General features: G+C 38.8%; 3 protein-coding genes and 1 non-coding gene across 4 annotated transcripts; 3 read left to right on the top strand and 1 right to left on the bottom strand.

Annotated features, from left to right (window-relative positions):
- Positions 1-1,132: 1,132 nt before the first annotated feature.
- Positions 1,133-2,200, top strand: LOC126595389 (probable WRKY transcription factor 24). Its single transcript, XM_050261715.1, has 2 exons — positions 1,133-1,703; positions 1,816-2,200. Exons 1-2 carry the CDS (start codon positions 1,258-1,260, stop codon positions 1,994-1,996), a joined length of 627 nt encoding a protein of 208 aa, XP_050117672.1. The 5' UTR covers positions 1,133-1,257; the 3' UTR covers positions 1,997-2,200.
- Positions 2,201-4,619: 2,419 nt separating this feature from the next.
- On the top strand, positions 4,620-10,101 carry LOC126625400 (elongator complex protein 1-like). The gene is given in 6 exon segments (XM_050294507.1): positions 4,620-4,918; positions 5,037-5,373; positions 5,661-7,594; positions 7,596-8,704; positions 9,162-9,260; positions 9,361-10,101. Coding segments are annotated over 6 exon segments (3,954 nt in total). The 5' UTR covers positions 4,620-4,759; the 3' UTR covers positions 9,677-10,101.
- Positions 10,102-10,223: 122 nt separating this feature from the next.
- Positions 10,224-10,295, bottom strand: TRNAC-GCA (transfer RNA cysteine (anticodon GCA)). The gene has a single exon. It is a non-coding gene; the product is annotated as a tRNA-Cys (tRNA).
- A 2,617-nt stretch (positions 10,296-12,912) lies between these two features.
- LOC126628054 (uncharacterized) lies at positions 12,913-13,629 on the top strand. The gene is made up of 2 exons (XM_050297666.1): positions 12,913-13,131; positions 13,300-13,629. Exons 1-2 carry the CDS (start codon positions 13,054-13,056, stop codon positions 13,387-13,389), a joined length of 168 nt encoding a protein of 55 aa, XP_050153623.1. The 5' UTR covers positions 12,913-13,053; the 3' UTR covers positions 13,390-13,629.
- The last annotated feature ends 1,180 nt before the right edge of the window (positions 13,630-14,809 follow it).

Genomic DNA, 14,809 nt, shown 5'->3' with positions numbered 1-14,809 from the left:
ACACCGGGTGCGTACCTATCCTTCAGCATATTTTGACAAAACCCCTCCATCTCCTCCATATTTCCAGCCAAACCCAGTTGCAAAACAATCAAAAAATACGTATAGCAATGTGATTAAACCGTTTTTGCAGGGAAGCCCATTTGAGCACCTGCATTGCCGAGCTTGAATCATCACTGTTATCCAAAACCCAGTTTAATTAAGTTATATCGTGGACAAGCTTTTAGGTATTCTGTTCAAAGTCAGATGTATTTGGTGAGCCTAATTGTTTCCCGAGAAAATTTCAATGGTTTAAGCGCAGGAAATTGAGGAGATGCATGCACTTGAATGGACCCAGACGGGGATTCTCTCGAAAAAAATTTAAGGACTGGAGATTTATGAGCATTGCAAAAGTTCATCAAGCAGTTTTTACTATTTTCTACGGTAAAAAGAAAAAAATTGGAAATAGGTAAACGAGAATGAATCCCACACGTGAGAAGACATGTTTAAAATGAATCTCTTGTTAATGAGAGGAGGACCTTGCATGAACTTATAAATAAAGTTGGGCTACTCTCCCAATTAATTTTAGGAAATTTTAACGAAAAGCTCTCGGTATTGTTCACTTTAACGAAAAACCATATTTTTACACTAAAAAGTCAATTCTAGTATTATTCACTTTACCCTTTATTTTGTCTTTATCGTTAAAACTCATAGTTTTCAAACAATTTTAGTTAGTTTTCCTTTAATTTTATGGTAGAACCACAACGCAACCACTGCATTACTCATGACATGCATGGGCATGTGCCTATCCAGAGAGAGAGAGAGAGAGAGAGAGAGAGAGAGAGAGAGAGAGAGAAGCATGCAAGTGCAAATATATGCATGCAATGAAAAGCATTGATGATAACGATATGTATATTAAGGCACGTCTCTCTCTAGCTTCTCTCTCCTTTGAATGAGATTAATTAAGGGCAGCTCAACAGAAGTAGTTGAGATGTAGTTGGCTTTACACATACATTACCCCTCCCACTCACAGGGAAAAATTAGAGATTGATCAAACCCTTATTAAGCTAGCTAGCTAATTAAGCCTCCTCTGTCCAACTTTCAGCTCTCTCTCTCTCTCTCTCTCTCTCTCTCTCTCTCTCTCATACGCAGAGTAGTACTGTGGGTCAGCCAACCTCTTCTCACCTCCCCCACCTTTCAACGTTGGTTGAAAGCTTATATGTAAGTATCCAAGTTCCATCACCAAACATTCTCAGTTCTCTCCCTCTCTCTCTCTCATGTATGGAAAACCAATATTATCCATCTCCTGCTGCAGCAACATCATCATCCTCACCAACATATCAATTCCCACCCCAAAATAACCTCTTTACACCCTCATCATCATCTCTCTCCATCAACCTTTTCGACAACCCTCATTCTCCTCCAGATCCTCATCATCACCAAGTCCAGATTCCACCTGACATTGATTGGATCAGCCTCCTCTCTGGTGATCAACCTGCAGGTGACCTACTTACTACTCATAATAATCATGATCAAGCGGGTGATCGTGCGGAAGAAATAAGGGGTTCGAATAGAAGGAAAGGCGGTGGGAGTAGTAGGAATTATACAAGAAGATCGAGCCGGCCTAGGGTTGCATTCCATACTCGAAGCACGGATGATATTCTTGATGATGGCTTCCGCTGGAGAAAGTACGGACAGAAAGCCGTCAAGAACACCTTATGTCCCAGGTTTACTTTAATTATTCTGGTTCAGTTAGTTTAATTCTTTCTATTGTGTCAGTTTATTATTTAATTAACATTTAACATGTATATATTCATGCGTGCGTGTGTGTTTGTGTAGGAGTTACTATCGATGCACACATAACACATGCAGTGTGAAGAAGCAGGTCCAGAGGCTATCAAACGACACAAGCATCGTCGTCACAACGTATGAAGGAGTTCACAATCATCCATGTGAAGAACTCATGGAAACCCTAACTCCTCTTCTCAAGCAAATGCAGTTCCTCTCAGCTAGGTTCTAATGAATCAATGATTTCTGTACTCAGTATATACATACATATATATATATATATATATCATATGTATATATAATCATATTTATTTGTTCATGTAAAGTGCATCGCTTTTATATTGGCAAACTTGTGGCTATCATTAATCCCTTAACTTAAAGAGATAAGGAATGAAAGATGTACCAAATCATCAATGCTAACGAAAGATGATCCTCATTGGTTTTGTTCTTGTATTACATGGTATATATGATAGGCTGTGTGATTTTTATTTATTTATTGACTAATGACAATGTTTTCAAAGGGCAAAGAAGTTGGTGAGACGTTTGTTGGATAGTCCCGCCTAGGGGTGCAACTCGGATAGCTAGGAATATTCGATTCCTGTTGATTTTGAGCCTAAATATTTCAAAATATTTCGGCTGATTTAATTCCAAAACTGAAATTTTGAAATCCGAAAAAAAAATTGGATAGGAATTGGAATGTATTTAGTACTCTGAATCCGATTTGAAATTTGAAACTTGCATAACTCTATAGTGATGTTGTTTTCACCCTAGTGTCTTATCTCCCCATCCACTTTAAATAAAATGTTTAATTACAAGTTCGCCCATCTGTAAAATAACCGATAAGAACCTTAAAAGATATAGAATAATAATAGGTTGGATGCGAAAAAGTGACATGAGCCCTATACTTACATTGGGTTGTGAAATGAATAGATATTAGACATAAATGATGAGGATAGAAGGAATTCTAGAACAAAAAAGTGTGGATGTTCTTTCCAATTATCAACTGATGATGATTAAATATTGATGATAATTATTGAAGTGCATAATCACAATAGTAGAGCATTTGGAGGGTTATTCATTTGTTGGTAGATTATCGTCATCGAAGACTTCATTGTTGGCGAAATAGCATTTCAACTTTTAAGAATAATAGTTACAGGCTATTTTGGATAATAGTGGGTGGAAAATAACATTTCAATTTTTAACTTTTTATGGTGGGTAATATTATAATTTGGATGGAAAAATAGAACAATGAGATGGGTCTAGTAGCTCTTTAACTCTATTATATACACTTAATTATGTACTGGAATAATTTAAAACATTGTTTTGTCAAAACAAATAAAATAGCTAAACCTAAAAATACAAGAGTCGGAAACAAGCAAATACACTCTCAATTTCGAATTCTCCACCATAGACCATCCCTAATCCTTGGGGATAAATCTTAAAATTTTAGTCTGAAATTATTAAAAAATGATTTTAGCTTAATTTTTTCTTTTTGGTAACTTTTTTTAAAATAAAATATCTGTTATTAATTTTAATTTATTTTTATGAACATTTTAATCTTAAAATATTTAAATTTCGGAGTAAATTGTAGCAATGATCCCTTAACTTTAATCAAATTGGAGCAATGATCCCTAAAGTAAAAATCCATTACCATTGATCCCTCAACTTATCAAAATGTGTAGCTATGGTCATTTTCGTCAACTTCGTCAAAATTTTGTCAAAATAAGTTATGTTGGAAGGACCATTAATACAATTAGGGTCCCTCAACTTATCAAAACGTGTAGTTATGGTCTTTTTCGTCAAATTCGTCATAATTTTGTCAAAACGAGTTATGTTGGATGGACCATTGCTACAATTAGGTTAAAGTTAAGGGACCATTATTTCAATTAGGTTAAAGTTGATGGACTCTCTAGTTGGATTAAAGTTGAGGGACCAATGATAATGAATTTTTAGTTGAGTGACCAAGGGTAATAGATTTTTAGTTGAGGGACTATTACTACAATTTACTCTAAATTTCGACAAGTAGTGTTTTATGAACATTTTAATCTAAAAATATTTAAATTTCGATAAGTAATTAAAAATCATACAAATGCATAGGTATTTATAAAGTTTTAAATAATTTTCTTAAATAATTTTAGACGTTAGATTTAATTTTGGGCCGTCAATTTTTTTTTTTTTACCATTAGATTTGATCTCATTTGATCAAGTTGTTAGATTATAAGTAACAAATAAAAAAAAGTTTGAAATATGACAGTTTGGTGGGTCCAGAATAATTTAAGCCATGCTTAAATCTTGAGGGAAATTTAGCCTAAAGATATATTCTCTCCGGGGTTTCTTTTAGCCCAATGATTGGAGATGGTTTGGAAGGATTTTAAAGTTTATTTTAAAGCTTATATTTTAAACTTTATCCCATAAGTTGGAGATTGTGTTATAAATATTCATGAATTTAATATAAATTAATTTATAGAAGAGTCGCAAACAGAGCAAATACCTACCCAATTTCGAATTCCCCTCAAAGGCAGATTGTCAGCCCTCCTGTTTGGGTGCCCTTCTCATCCCCTTCTATTTGTGCGGTAACAATTAAGTCATGTCAACATTTTATATTCTTATTGTTTTTTGTCTTATTATCACTATAAAAAAATTAATATAAAATGTTGACGTGACTTAACCGTGACAGCACAAAATAAGAGAGGATGAAAAAGACATTCAAACAGGATGGCAGACAATCTGCCTCCATTCCCCTCCTTATAAATGAATAAATTAATATAAATTAGTCCTCCTTAAAAAAAAAAAAAGAAAAAAAAAGAAGAGTTATATTCTCTTCAAAGTATAAAACTCTCCGAAACCACGACACGTCGTTTGTCGTGTCTTCCCTGCGAGGGATGTTTACTTCCTAAACCCTCAAAACCTTCACTGCAACCATAGCTGGTAACTAGCTAGGGCACAACTCCCACTCTCTCTCTCTCTTAGGAGTTCCATAGATTTGGGGGAAAAAATGAATAATCTGAAGCTCTACTCGGAGGTCTCTCTGAATCTCCACTTACAATCCGAGGAGGAGCTCATACTCTTCTCCGCTTTCGACATCGAGCAGAATCGCTTGTTCTTCGCTTCCTCCGACAATAACATTTACGCCACTCACCTCTCGTCCATCCAGGTATATATAAATATGTATGTATATATATGTATGTATGTATGTGTGTGTTTGTATGCATGCTTGTTTGATTTTCTTGTTCTAATTGGAACCCTAATTTTGATAATTGATTGTGGTGTAGAATGAAAGGGCGTGGAGCAAAACCTCGATATCGGCGCAAGTTAATCAAATCGAATTGGATCCCAAGGACTTCATCACTTCATTTAGTTACCTCATGGAGAAAGAGGCGCTTTTGGTGGGAACTGGCAATGGGCTTCTGCTGCTGCATTCTGTGGATGTTAATGCTACCCAAGTCGTTGGTGGTGTGGATGGCGGTGTCAAGTGCATTGCCCCCAGTCCGGATGGTGACCTTCTTGCCATAACTACTGGGTCTGGGCAGGTGCTGGTGATGACTCAGGATTGGGATTTGTTGTACGAGACTGCGCTTGAGGATCTACCGGAAGATGGCAACCACGTATGTAAGGGCCTCTTTCCATTATTCGTGGATTTTCGGTATTTCAGTTTTGCTTTTGTGCTTATCTTTTGCTAGTTGTTTGAGAAATAACATTATACCAATGTGTGGTAAAAGATAATCTTATGAATCAGATTTTAGGACTAACTTGTAGTTTGGTCATTTTAATTTGGCCACATGACCTCCTTACTTGGAGGATTTCCGTGGTTTCTGTTGGTGTCCACTTATCGTTTGTGTATGACATGGGTTTGGTTAATTTGGAAATTTAGTGACTGTTAAAAACTATGGTTTCAGGTGAACAGCAATTATCTTCTAAGTTCACATTTGAAAGCCCTATTTCTTGGCGTGGTGATGGGAAGTACTTTGTCACCCTAAGTGAGGTGCAGGATTTGGCATCCATGCTTAAGAGGCTTAAAATTTGGGAGCGACATTCAGGAGCAGTACATGCTGTATCTGAATCAAAGTCGTTCATGGGATCAGTTGTGGACTGGATGCCCAGTGGAGCAAAAATTGCAGCTGTTTATGATAGGAAATCGGAAAATGAGTGCCCCTCAATAGTTTTCTTTGAGAGGAATGGGTTAGAAAGAAACTTGTTTAGCATCAATGAGCAAACAAATGCAACCATAGAATTTCTCAAGTGGAATTGCAGCTCAGATCTGCTTGCTGCCGTTGTCCGATGTGAAAACTATGACTGCGTCAAGGTTTGGTATTTCAGTAACAACCACTGGTACTTGAAATCTGAAATTAGATACCCAAGACAGGATGGAGTGAGGTTTGTCTGGAATCCAACGAAGTCACTGCAGTTGTTATGTTGGACTCTTGGTGGCCAGATTACATCGTACGACTTCATATGGAATTCAGCTGTGATGGATGACTCTACTGCGCTAGTAATTGATGACTCCAAGATACTTGTAACGCCTCTTTCTTTATACATAATGCCACCTCCGATGTACTTATTCAGCCTTAAATTCCTGAGTGCTGTCCGGGACTTTGCTTTCTATTCCAAGAATTCTAAGAACTGTTTGGCTGCTTTTCTGTCAGATGGTTCTTTATGTGTCGTTGAGCTTCCTGCCACTGATACTTGGGAAGAATTAGAAGGCAAAGAATTTGCTGCTGAAGCATCCATTTCTGAATCACCATTTGGTTCATTTTTGCATATGACATGGTTGGACCCGCATAAAATTCTTGCTGTTTCTCACTACGGGTTCAGTCATAGTAATTACTTATCTCAAACTACATCAAGTGAGGATGGCGCCGGCTTTTATTTGCAGGAAGTTGAGCTTGTATGTTCTGAGAATCATGTCCCTGGTTTAGTGACATGCTCAGGCTGGCATGCAAAAGTTGCTGGCCAAAACTCTCTAGAAGAGATGATTATTTCAATTGCTCCTAATCCTGCTAGAAAAGGTTCGGCATTTGTCCAATTTGATGGTGGAAAGGTTTGCGAGTATGTCCCAAAGTTCGGTATTCCTAGAGGAGTTCCAAAACATGATTGGAGTTTCTCATCAACTTGCCCTTCTATGAGTGTGGTTCTAGTTGGAAACAGTGGGTCATTGGAACCTTTAATTTTTGGACTTGATGAGAGCTGTAGGCTGCACGTCAATGGGAAGATAATATGCAACAACTGCAGCAGTTTCTCTCTGTACTCAAATTTGGATGACCAAGTGATCACGCATATAGTTTTGGCAACTAAGCAGGATTGCCTTTTTATTGCTGACATCACAGATATATTTCATAGAGAGTTGGAAATAAAATATGAGAAACCCATCCAAGCTGGTAACAAGAAACGAGAAGATCATGGAGACTTCATAAACATATGGGAAAGAGGTGCAAAAGTTGTTGGAGTCCTGCATGGAGACGAAGCTGCTGTTATTTTGCAAACAACTCGGGGGAACCTAGAATCCATGTATCCAAGAAAATTGGTCCTGGCCTCTATTTGCAATGCATTGGTACAGAGGCGCTTCAGAGACGCACTTCTCATGGTGAGGCGGCATAGGATAGATTTCAATGTCATTGTTGACTATTGTGGTTGGCAAGTGTTTCTCCAATCAGCTTCAGAATTTGTCAAGCAGGTTAATAACTTGAACTACATAACTGAGTTTGTTTGTGCCATAAACAACGAAAACATTATAGAGACACTGTATAAAAAATTTATTTCTCTACCCTTCCCGAAAGAAGCTAAAGATGACTCCAAGGGTTTTGATTCGAATAACAAGATACCTTCTGTGCTTCTGGGCCATAAGGAAGGCTCTTGAGGAACATTCACCAGAAGTTCCTGCAAGGGAGCTTTGCATTTTAACCACTCTAGCTCGTAGTGACCCCCCTGCACTTGATGAGGCTTTGGAGAGAATAAAAGCTATCCGTGAAATGGAATTGTCAGGTTCCAATGACCAAAGGAGAATGTCGTACCCCTCTGCTGAAGAGGCTTTGAAGCATCTCCTGTGGTTATCTGATTCTGAGTCTGTGTATGAGGCTGCTTTAGGCCTTTACGATTTGAACCTTGCAGCTATGGTGGCATTGAACTCTCAGCGGGACCCTAAAGAGTTCCTTCCTTTTCTTCAACAATTGGAATCGATGCCAGTTACTTTAATGCGTTATAACATTGACCTTAGGCTGCACAGGTTTGAGAAAGCGCTCAAGCACATTGTTTCTGCAGGAGACGCTTGTTACTCAGATTCTCTGAATCTGATGAGGAAAAATCCTCAACTTTTCCCCTTGGGACATCAATTGATTGCTAATCCTGCCAAGAAGAAGCAAGTCCTTGAGGCCTGGGGAGATTATCTTAGTGGTGAAAAATGCTTCGATGATGCTGCTGCCACTTATTTGTGTTGTTCCAGTTTGGAGAAGGCTTTGAAGTCATACCGTGCTTGTGGTAATTGGAGTAAGGTGCTTACAGTTGCTGGGCTTCTAAAACTGAGTGAAGATGAGATCATGCAAATGGCTCATGAGCTTTGTGAAGAACTTCAAGCACTTGGTAAACCAAGGGAAGCAGCCAAAATTGCTCTGGAGTATTGTGGTGACGTTAACAATGGGATGAATTTGTTGATTAGCGCCAGGGATTGGGAGGAGGCTTTGAGAGTCGCTTTAATGCACAATAGACAGGATTTGGTCTCTGATGTGAAGAATGCATCCTTGGAATGTGCAAGCTTGCTCATTGGTGAATACGAGGAAGGTTTGGAGAAAGTAGGGAAGTACTTGGCTCGATACTTGGCTTTAAGACAAAGAAGGTTACTTCTTGCAGCAAAAATCCAGTCAGAGGAACGGTCAATGGACGATCTTGACGATGATACTGCTTCAGAAGCTAGCAGTAATTTCAGTGGAATGAGTGCTTACACCACGGGGTATGTATTTTACATCTTATTGTCATATATCTTTTCCTCTTTGGCTAGATCTTGCATCTTGTTTTTTTTTCTTTTCTAGTTGTGTAGCTAACGTTCTCCATCAGAGGGTCATAATGTGTTGATTATCACTTCTGTGCCCGGACCCAAATGGCGTGGCACCCTTTCCCTGTACTTTTTATTAATTTATACCTCAATCAATAGCTTAGTTTCGTTCTTGCGTATGCAATATATTGTTTCAGCCAATGTCGTCTTGTTGAGGATGGTCACAGCTGCTGTCTCCCCTCACTTCTTTCCACCTTCCATTATTTCTTACATTTACTTCTTTGGAACATTGCATTTCAGTTTAGTTTTTAGCTATTTCTTCAAAGATCGTATTGTGGAGGATGGTTCTCACATTGAGTTCAATGCCTGTAGTTTGTACCATCAGTCTTTAATTGGTTTCCAATCTCGTGTGCAGGACCAGGGGTAGCTCTGGTACTTCCACCCGATCAAGGGCAGCCAGCAAGGCAAGAGATGCCAGGCGCCAGAGAAAAAGAGGAAAAATCCGCCCCGGCAGGTATGATTGTTATTGTAAAAGATTAAGAGATTCTTTTCCAATATTGTTACTGTTCCTGGTCACTAACAATTGGTAATAAATTAACCACTTGACATTTTAGTCCTGGTGAGGAACTGGCTCTGGCAGACCACTTGAAGGGAATGTCTCTAACGACTGGAGCTTTGCAAGAGCTAAAGTCTTTGTTACTTTCGCTTGTGATGCTTGGCGAGGTTGAAATCGCAAGGAAGCTGCAAAGGGCTGGGGAAAACCTTCAACTGTCTCATATGGCAGCAGTCAAACTAACTGAAGATACAATATCCAGTGATAACACAGATGAGCATACGCAGACTTTGGATCATTACACACAAATTATCCGAAGTGAAGTGCAGAACTCCGAGGCTTTCTTTTGGCGATGTAAAGTATTTCTTTCCCCTTAACAAGGGAGTTTGGTAACTTTCTAACAACAAAATCTTTCGAGACATAGCTTGGTCAGGCTCCTTGCATGGATGAAATGTCCATGCGATGCCTGTAGATGGTAGCTTGTTTGAAGCCGGAGAAATTTGACATCCCTTGCACTGGAAAGGCTCCAGATTGTCGATACACAGAAAACTGTTATCTGCTTGCTGTGCGGAGTTTGGCGCATGCTGTTCTCTAGACGCTGGTTGGCGAAAGGCGTAGGAAGCAAACGAGTTAGGGGGGGGGGGGGGGGGGGGGGGGGGGGGTAAGGAAAGGCAATTTCATCAGAGAAGCAAGTGATTCTCGATTTTGTTTTTCATTGTTTGGATCTTGTATCAGATACTTGATTATGTTTTTCTCAAGTGTAATTAAACTAAATTCGTTAAAAATTTGGGTTCTTTTTTTTTACTTGGGAGGAATTCGTGTATGTTCTGTTTTTTACAATGCCATCGCCGGTGAAGTGTTTGCTTTGAAAAAGATTTTCACCAGATTTCTAGCAAAAAATTAAAAAAAAAAATCATAAAAAAAAGGGCCCAACCGGGTTCGAACCGGTGACCTCTTGATCTGCAGTCAAATGCTCTACCACTGAGCTATGGACCCTTGGATGTTCATATATCTGCCATGTTTAGTTATATATCCAAAGGTAATCATAAAAAGCTAGTTTTGTCACTATGCTTAGATTTATTGGATTTGTTGCTATCGGTATTAAACCCGAAACTCAGCAATAACCCAATCATTACACTTCAACCGGATTATTCTATTTCATCTCTTAGAAAGAAAAGAACTTCACTTAAAATACTTAATAGCATGTAGTATGTAATTGAACCGGTGATTGTATATTTCACGTGAGAGGGCATCCACGTACACCTGAGAAAATAAAGTTAAAATAAAGATTTCCTCACACATTAGAAAATCATCCGGTGTAGCTCACTACATCTCATGGTTTAGAGTTTCCAGGTTCAACTCCTGGCACCGGAATATTTTTTTTAGATTATTTTTTCATTACTATAAAAAAATTCTCATCCAATTCTTTGTTAGGTACATAATCTTTTCTCTAATCATATTTCACCACCTTAGTAGTAGTTCTAATTGCGCAATCTCAACAACAATGGATAAGAGGCCTTCCCTGCAATAATACTACTAATCTCAAACCAATCATGCACTGTCACGTGAGAAAGTTAAAATACTCCACAAAAAAATTAACTTATTGATTTGACATACCGCCACAGTAGCATCTCTGCTCCATGTTAATTTCTCTCCCTTTTTTATGTCTTAGCAAACCACTTCTCAATTCAAGTCCATTTTTTCAGACTGGTGTCATTGGTACAAGCCTCCTCCAAATATCACCATCCTCCAAGTGGTTAGTAAAATCTCTTTCACCAGGACAAAAAGGAACATTGTTATTCCTTGGTGACATTCACTAGAGCAATGAATACAACTTCAGCAGCAAGCTGTGACTCTTAGGCATCTCGTCCTTGGCCAATATCTGTCAAACCTGCCAACACGAAACGAAAACAATTGATGCAGCATTCGTTGTGACAAAGGTCGAAACCAATTATTCGAGCAAATAAATTAGAAGAACCAAAGCAACAAAAATGAAATGTTCAACAAGTTAGAGAGGAAAGGTGATTACTGGAGTGGTTCTCAGTTCAATCTGGTTGTTTCCATACAATCTGTAGCTTTCACTGCAGGGGGCAGTGAGCAGACTTCGCAGCTTCGAGAACAAAATCTTGTTTGTTGAAGTTGTGATTGCTTAAAGTTGTATGATGGGGGTTGTGCAACTCTCGTCAAGGTCTTAAGTAAGTTATTTCACATACTATGCAAGTTCTCAGCTCTCAAGTTGGGGATGGGTAATTGTAGTCACCCACCCGAGGGCTGGACCCTGATTTCAACCTCTACCCAACTACATCCCGGAGTTCTCTTCAACCCCGTGTCACTCATCATTGATCTTGTCTTGCCAGAATCACCCCATCTAGAAGAATGAGCACGTATATCAGATAAAACTATGTAATTCGCTGCATTTCTAGGCTCAAGCTTAACAAGATGACTCAATGCAATTTCTCCCAACTCCGCATTAGAATGCACCCTACATATGCACCTAATAAAGCTCCCCATTGTTAGATCCCACATCGTCTAGGGGAGTAGATTATCTATGCCTTATATGCACATACCCATCTCCATATAGCACGAGGCCTTTTGGAGATTCACTGGCTTCGGATTCCATTGGAACTCCGAAGTTAAGCGAGTTCGGGCGAGAGCATTCCTAAGATGGATGACTTCTTGTGAAGTTCTCGTATGATTTCCCAAAAACAAAACCGTGAGGGCGTGGTCGGAGCTTAAAGCGGACAATATCATGCTACGACGGAATCGAGCCCGGTTCAGGATGTGACACCCAGACTCCAGCATACGGTTCGGTTGGCATTGTATTAATTAAGTTTAAAGCTTCATCGAATAAACCAGCACGACCTAGAAGAGATACCAAGCAAGCATAATGTTCCAACTCTCGTTCAAGATTGTGCTTTCCATGCATGGCCTGAAAAATATTCTTTCCTTCTTTTACCAGACCTGCGTGTCTGCAAGCGGACATAACACTGATGAATGATACAGAATCAACTTGGACAGAACTCACTTAAGTCCGCCACTCCAGATATGCCACTGCAGGAAGGATGCTAACAAATGTGACTAAATTATACCCGGAAATTATCACATTCCACGATACCACATCCTTCATAAATTCGGTTCAGATATACAGAATGTCAGCTGATGATATGTTACAGCATTTGCAATACATGCCAATAAGAGCATTTTTGACAGCAACATCATCCTCGCACCCATTCTTTATAATCTGTCCATGAACACAGGTACAACAGTAACTTGCTCTTCACCGTGATCTAGGTCACTTAGTATGCTACAAGCGGAAATAAAACCCACCGTGGTTCCTGCATCAGCCTTTATTCCAAACGACTAGAGCTGGCAAATCAATCTATTACCGTTGTTATTGGGTACATATCACCATAATATAGATGTGAGATTGGTAGTGGTAATGACGGTGTAAGGTGAAATTAAACAAAATGGGTCTTAATATGTACCCATTAACAACCCGATGGGTTGAAATGTCACCTCTACAAACAACCATAATTCATGGAACACCTTGAGCTTGCTCCTCAGGTGACTTGTAGACTTGTAGTTTCAAGTGGAAGTCTTTTAGGCCTGGAGCCCACATAATACTGAGAGACCTACATTTGATGTAGGCCCAATAGGCCCAACTTTATCATCTCTCTCGCCACCCTCCTCAAGGTTCACTTTCTGAATCAGACCCAGATTGGTCTCTGGAGTTTGGGGGTTAGGGTTTTGGGAAATGGAAGCCAGGAAGCTCCTCAACGACAAGAAATTCTGGGTCGCATCTTTCCTCATTGCTTGGGCTGCTGCTCTCCAGGTACGCCAACATCTCTTTCTTCACACACAGAGACTGCACATTTAGTGTTATAATATATATATATATATATATATATATATATATGTATGTATGTATTATAATCTATGTAAGTCTTATAGTTATGAACTGGATGTGGAAGTCAAGTTGGATGCTTTTGTGAGTTTTCAGGGGCACATGATGTGGGTGCAGAGACAGGAATCCTTCAAGCAAAAGTTTGGCAGTCTCAGCGAAACCGAAACCAGTGATGCCGAAGAGTAAAGAAAACAGGACAGATTTGTTTGAAAGCACATCAAATTTTGTATGTAAACAAAACAAATCCCATTTAATTTTTTTTTTTTTATGAGTTCTGTTGTGTAGCTTGGGAGCTTTCACTTTTAGTAATCTGACTGAAATGTGAAACTTTTTGTAGACATGCATTGTGATATGCAAAGAAATAAAGTGATTGTGGTGTATAAATTAAAGGCAAAGCTCATTTTCGGGTTGTTGCTTAGTTGTTTATGCTGTTTTTGTCCACCGTACTGCCTTAATTTTGTGTTTTGGATGGTTGTTGTTGCGGTTTTTGTCCACTTTACTGCCTTAATTTTGCGTTTTGGATAGTTGTTTTTGCAGTCATGTTGAGTTTATCTTGAGCACGTCTTTGATGTACGATTAAAGGTTTTATTTATTTATGAATTTTGTTGATTTGATAGAAAAGAAGAAAGGCAAAATTAGAAATCCAATGTGCTTTGACTTGTATGTCGTTGGTTTGTTTTCTTTGTTAATAACAGAGGTTGCTGCCCAAAACATGTGTGATTTTTCTATTGGGGATAACAAATGGTGACAAGCTTTGCCTGTATGAAGTTGTAATTTTCCCAGCATTTAACATGAAGGTTACCTGCTGCTTTTACAACCATGAGTAATCAGGGCATCCTTGAGATTGCCATTTTCCTGTTTTAAGTCCGAACATGGATCACATATCTTAGAAATCCAATAGATTTTGAGAGTTTTTAGTGTTGTCATTTCTGCTTGCCCGCAAGTTTCTAGTGCGGTTGTAAGTAGTTCGTAGTATGTTGATGTGCACATGTAGGACCCGTAGCTAGCATTGACATAGATTGAATGGCAGTGACGATGCTTTGAACTAGTAAACCTTGAATTAGAAGGAGTTGGTGCCGTTAGATAAGCCTGCATCAGACTGTTTAAGACTTCCTAGAACTCCTCTGTTAGAAACTGTTCTCTCTTCCTCGGGTGGGGTTAGGGATGGGCAAATACCCATTGGTTATGGGTAACCGCGATTACCCGTCCATTTAAATTAAACGGTTACGGTTATGGGTAACCGTTTAGATAAATAAACGGTTATGGGTATGGGTATAACCGTTTCCCCGTAAAATTTAAATAGACGGTTATGGCTATTAACCGCGGTTATAAACGGGTAACCATTTACCCATTTATTTTATATATGTAAAACTAACACAAACCATGTTCTCGATCTAATAATACTTAGCACCCAATAAATTAGCAAGGAATTCATCGGTCATTCTCTCAATAACACTGCTACAGGAATGATGATTCTCATAATCAAGGAATTGGCCAAATTAACTTAAATTCCTTACGGGTAACCGTGAAATTGACATAAATGCTTTGACAGAAATGTCTTCTAAACAATTTTTGTAACCCAATAATACTTAGCAAATATTATATT

This window comes from Malus sylvestris, chromosome 1 (assembly GCF_916048215.2).
Source record: "Malus sylvestris chromosome 1, drMalSylv7.2, whole genome shotgun sequence".
Taxonomy (NCBI): Eukaryota; Viridiplantae; Streptophyta; class Magnoliopsida; order Rosales; family Rosaceae; genus Malus; species Malus sylvestris.
This window is presented reverse-complemented; position numbering and strand designations above follow the sequence as displayed.

Excerpts from the sequence above, each read along its gene's own strand:
- LOC126595389 (XM_050261715.1), top strand. The coding sequence starts at position 1,258 with ATGGAAAACCAATATTATCCATCTCCTGCTGCAGCAACATCATCATCC. Across the intron at positions 1,704-1,815 it reads AAGAACACCTTATGTCCCAG|GAGTTACTATCGATGCACAC; the intron begins GTTTACTTTAAT and ends GTGTTTGTGTAG.
- LOC126628054 (XM_050297666.1), top strand. The coding sequence starts at position 13,054 with ATGGAAGCCAGGAAGCTCCTCAACGACAAGAAATTCTGGGTCGCATCT. Across the intron at positions 13,132-13,299 it reads CTTGGGCTGCTGCTCTCCAG|GGGCACATGATGTGGGTGCA; the intron begins GTACGCCAACAT and ends GTGAGTTTTCAG.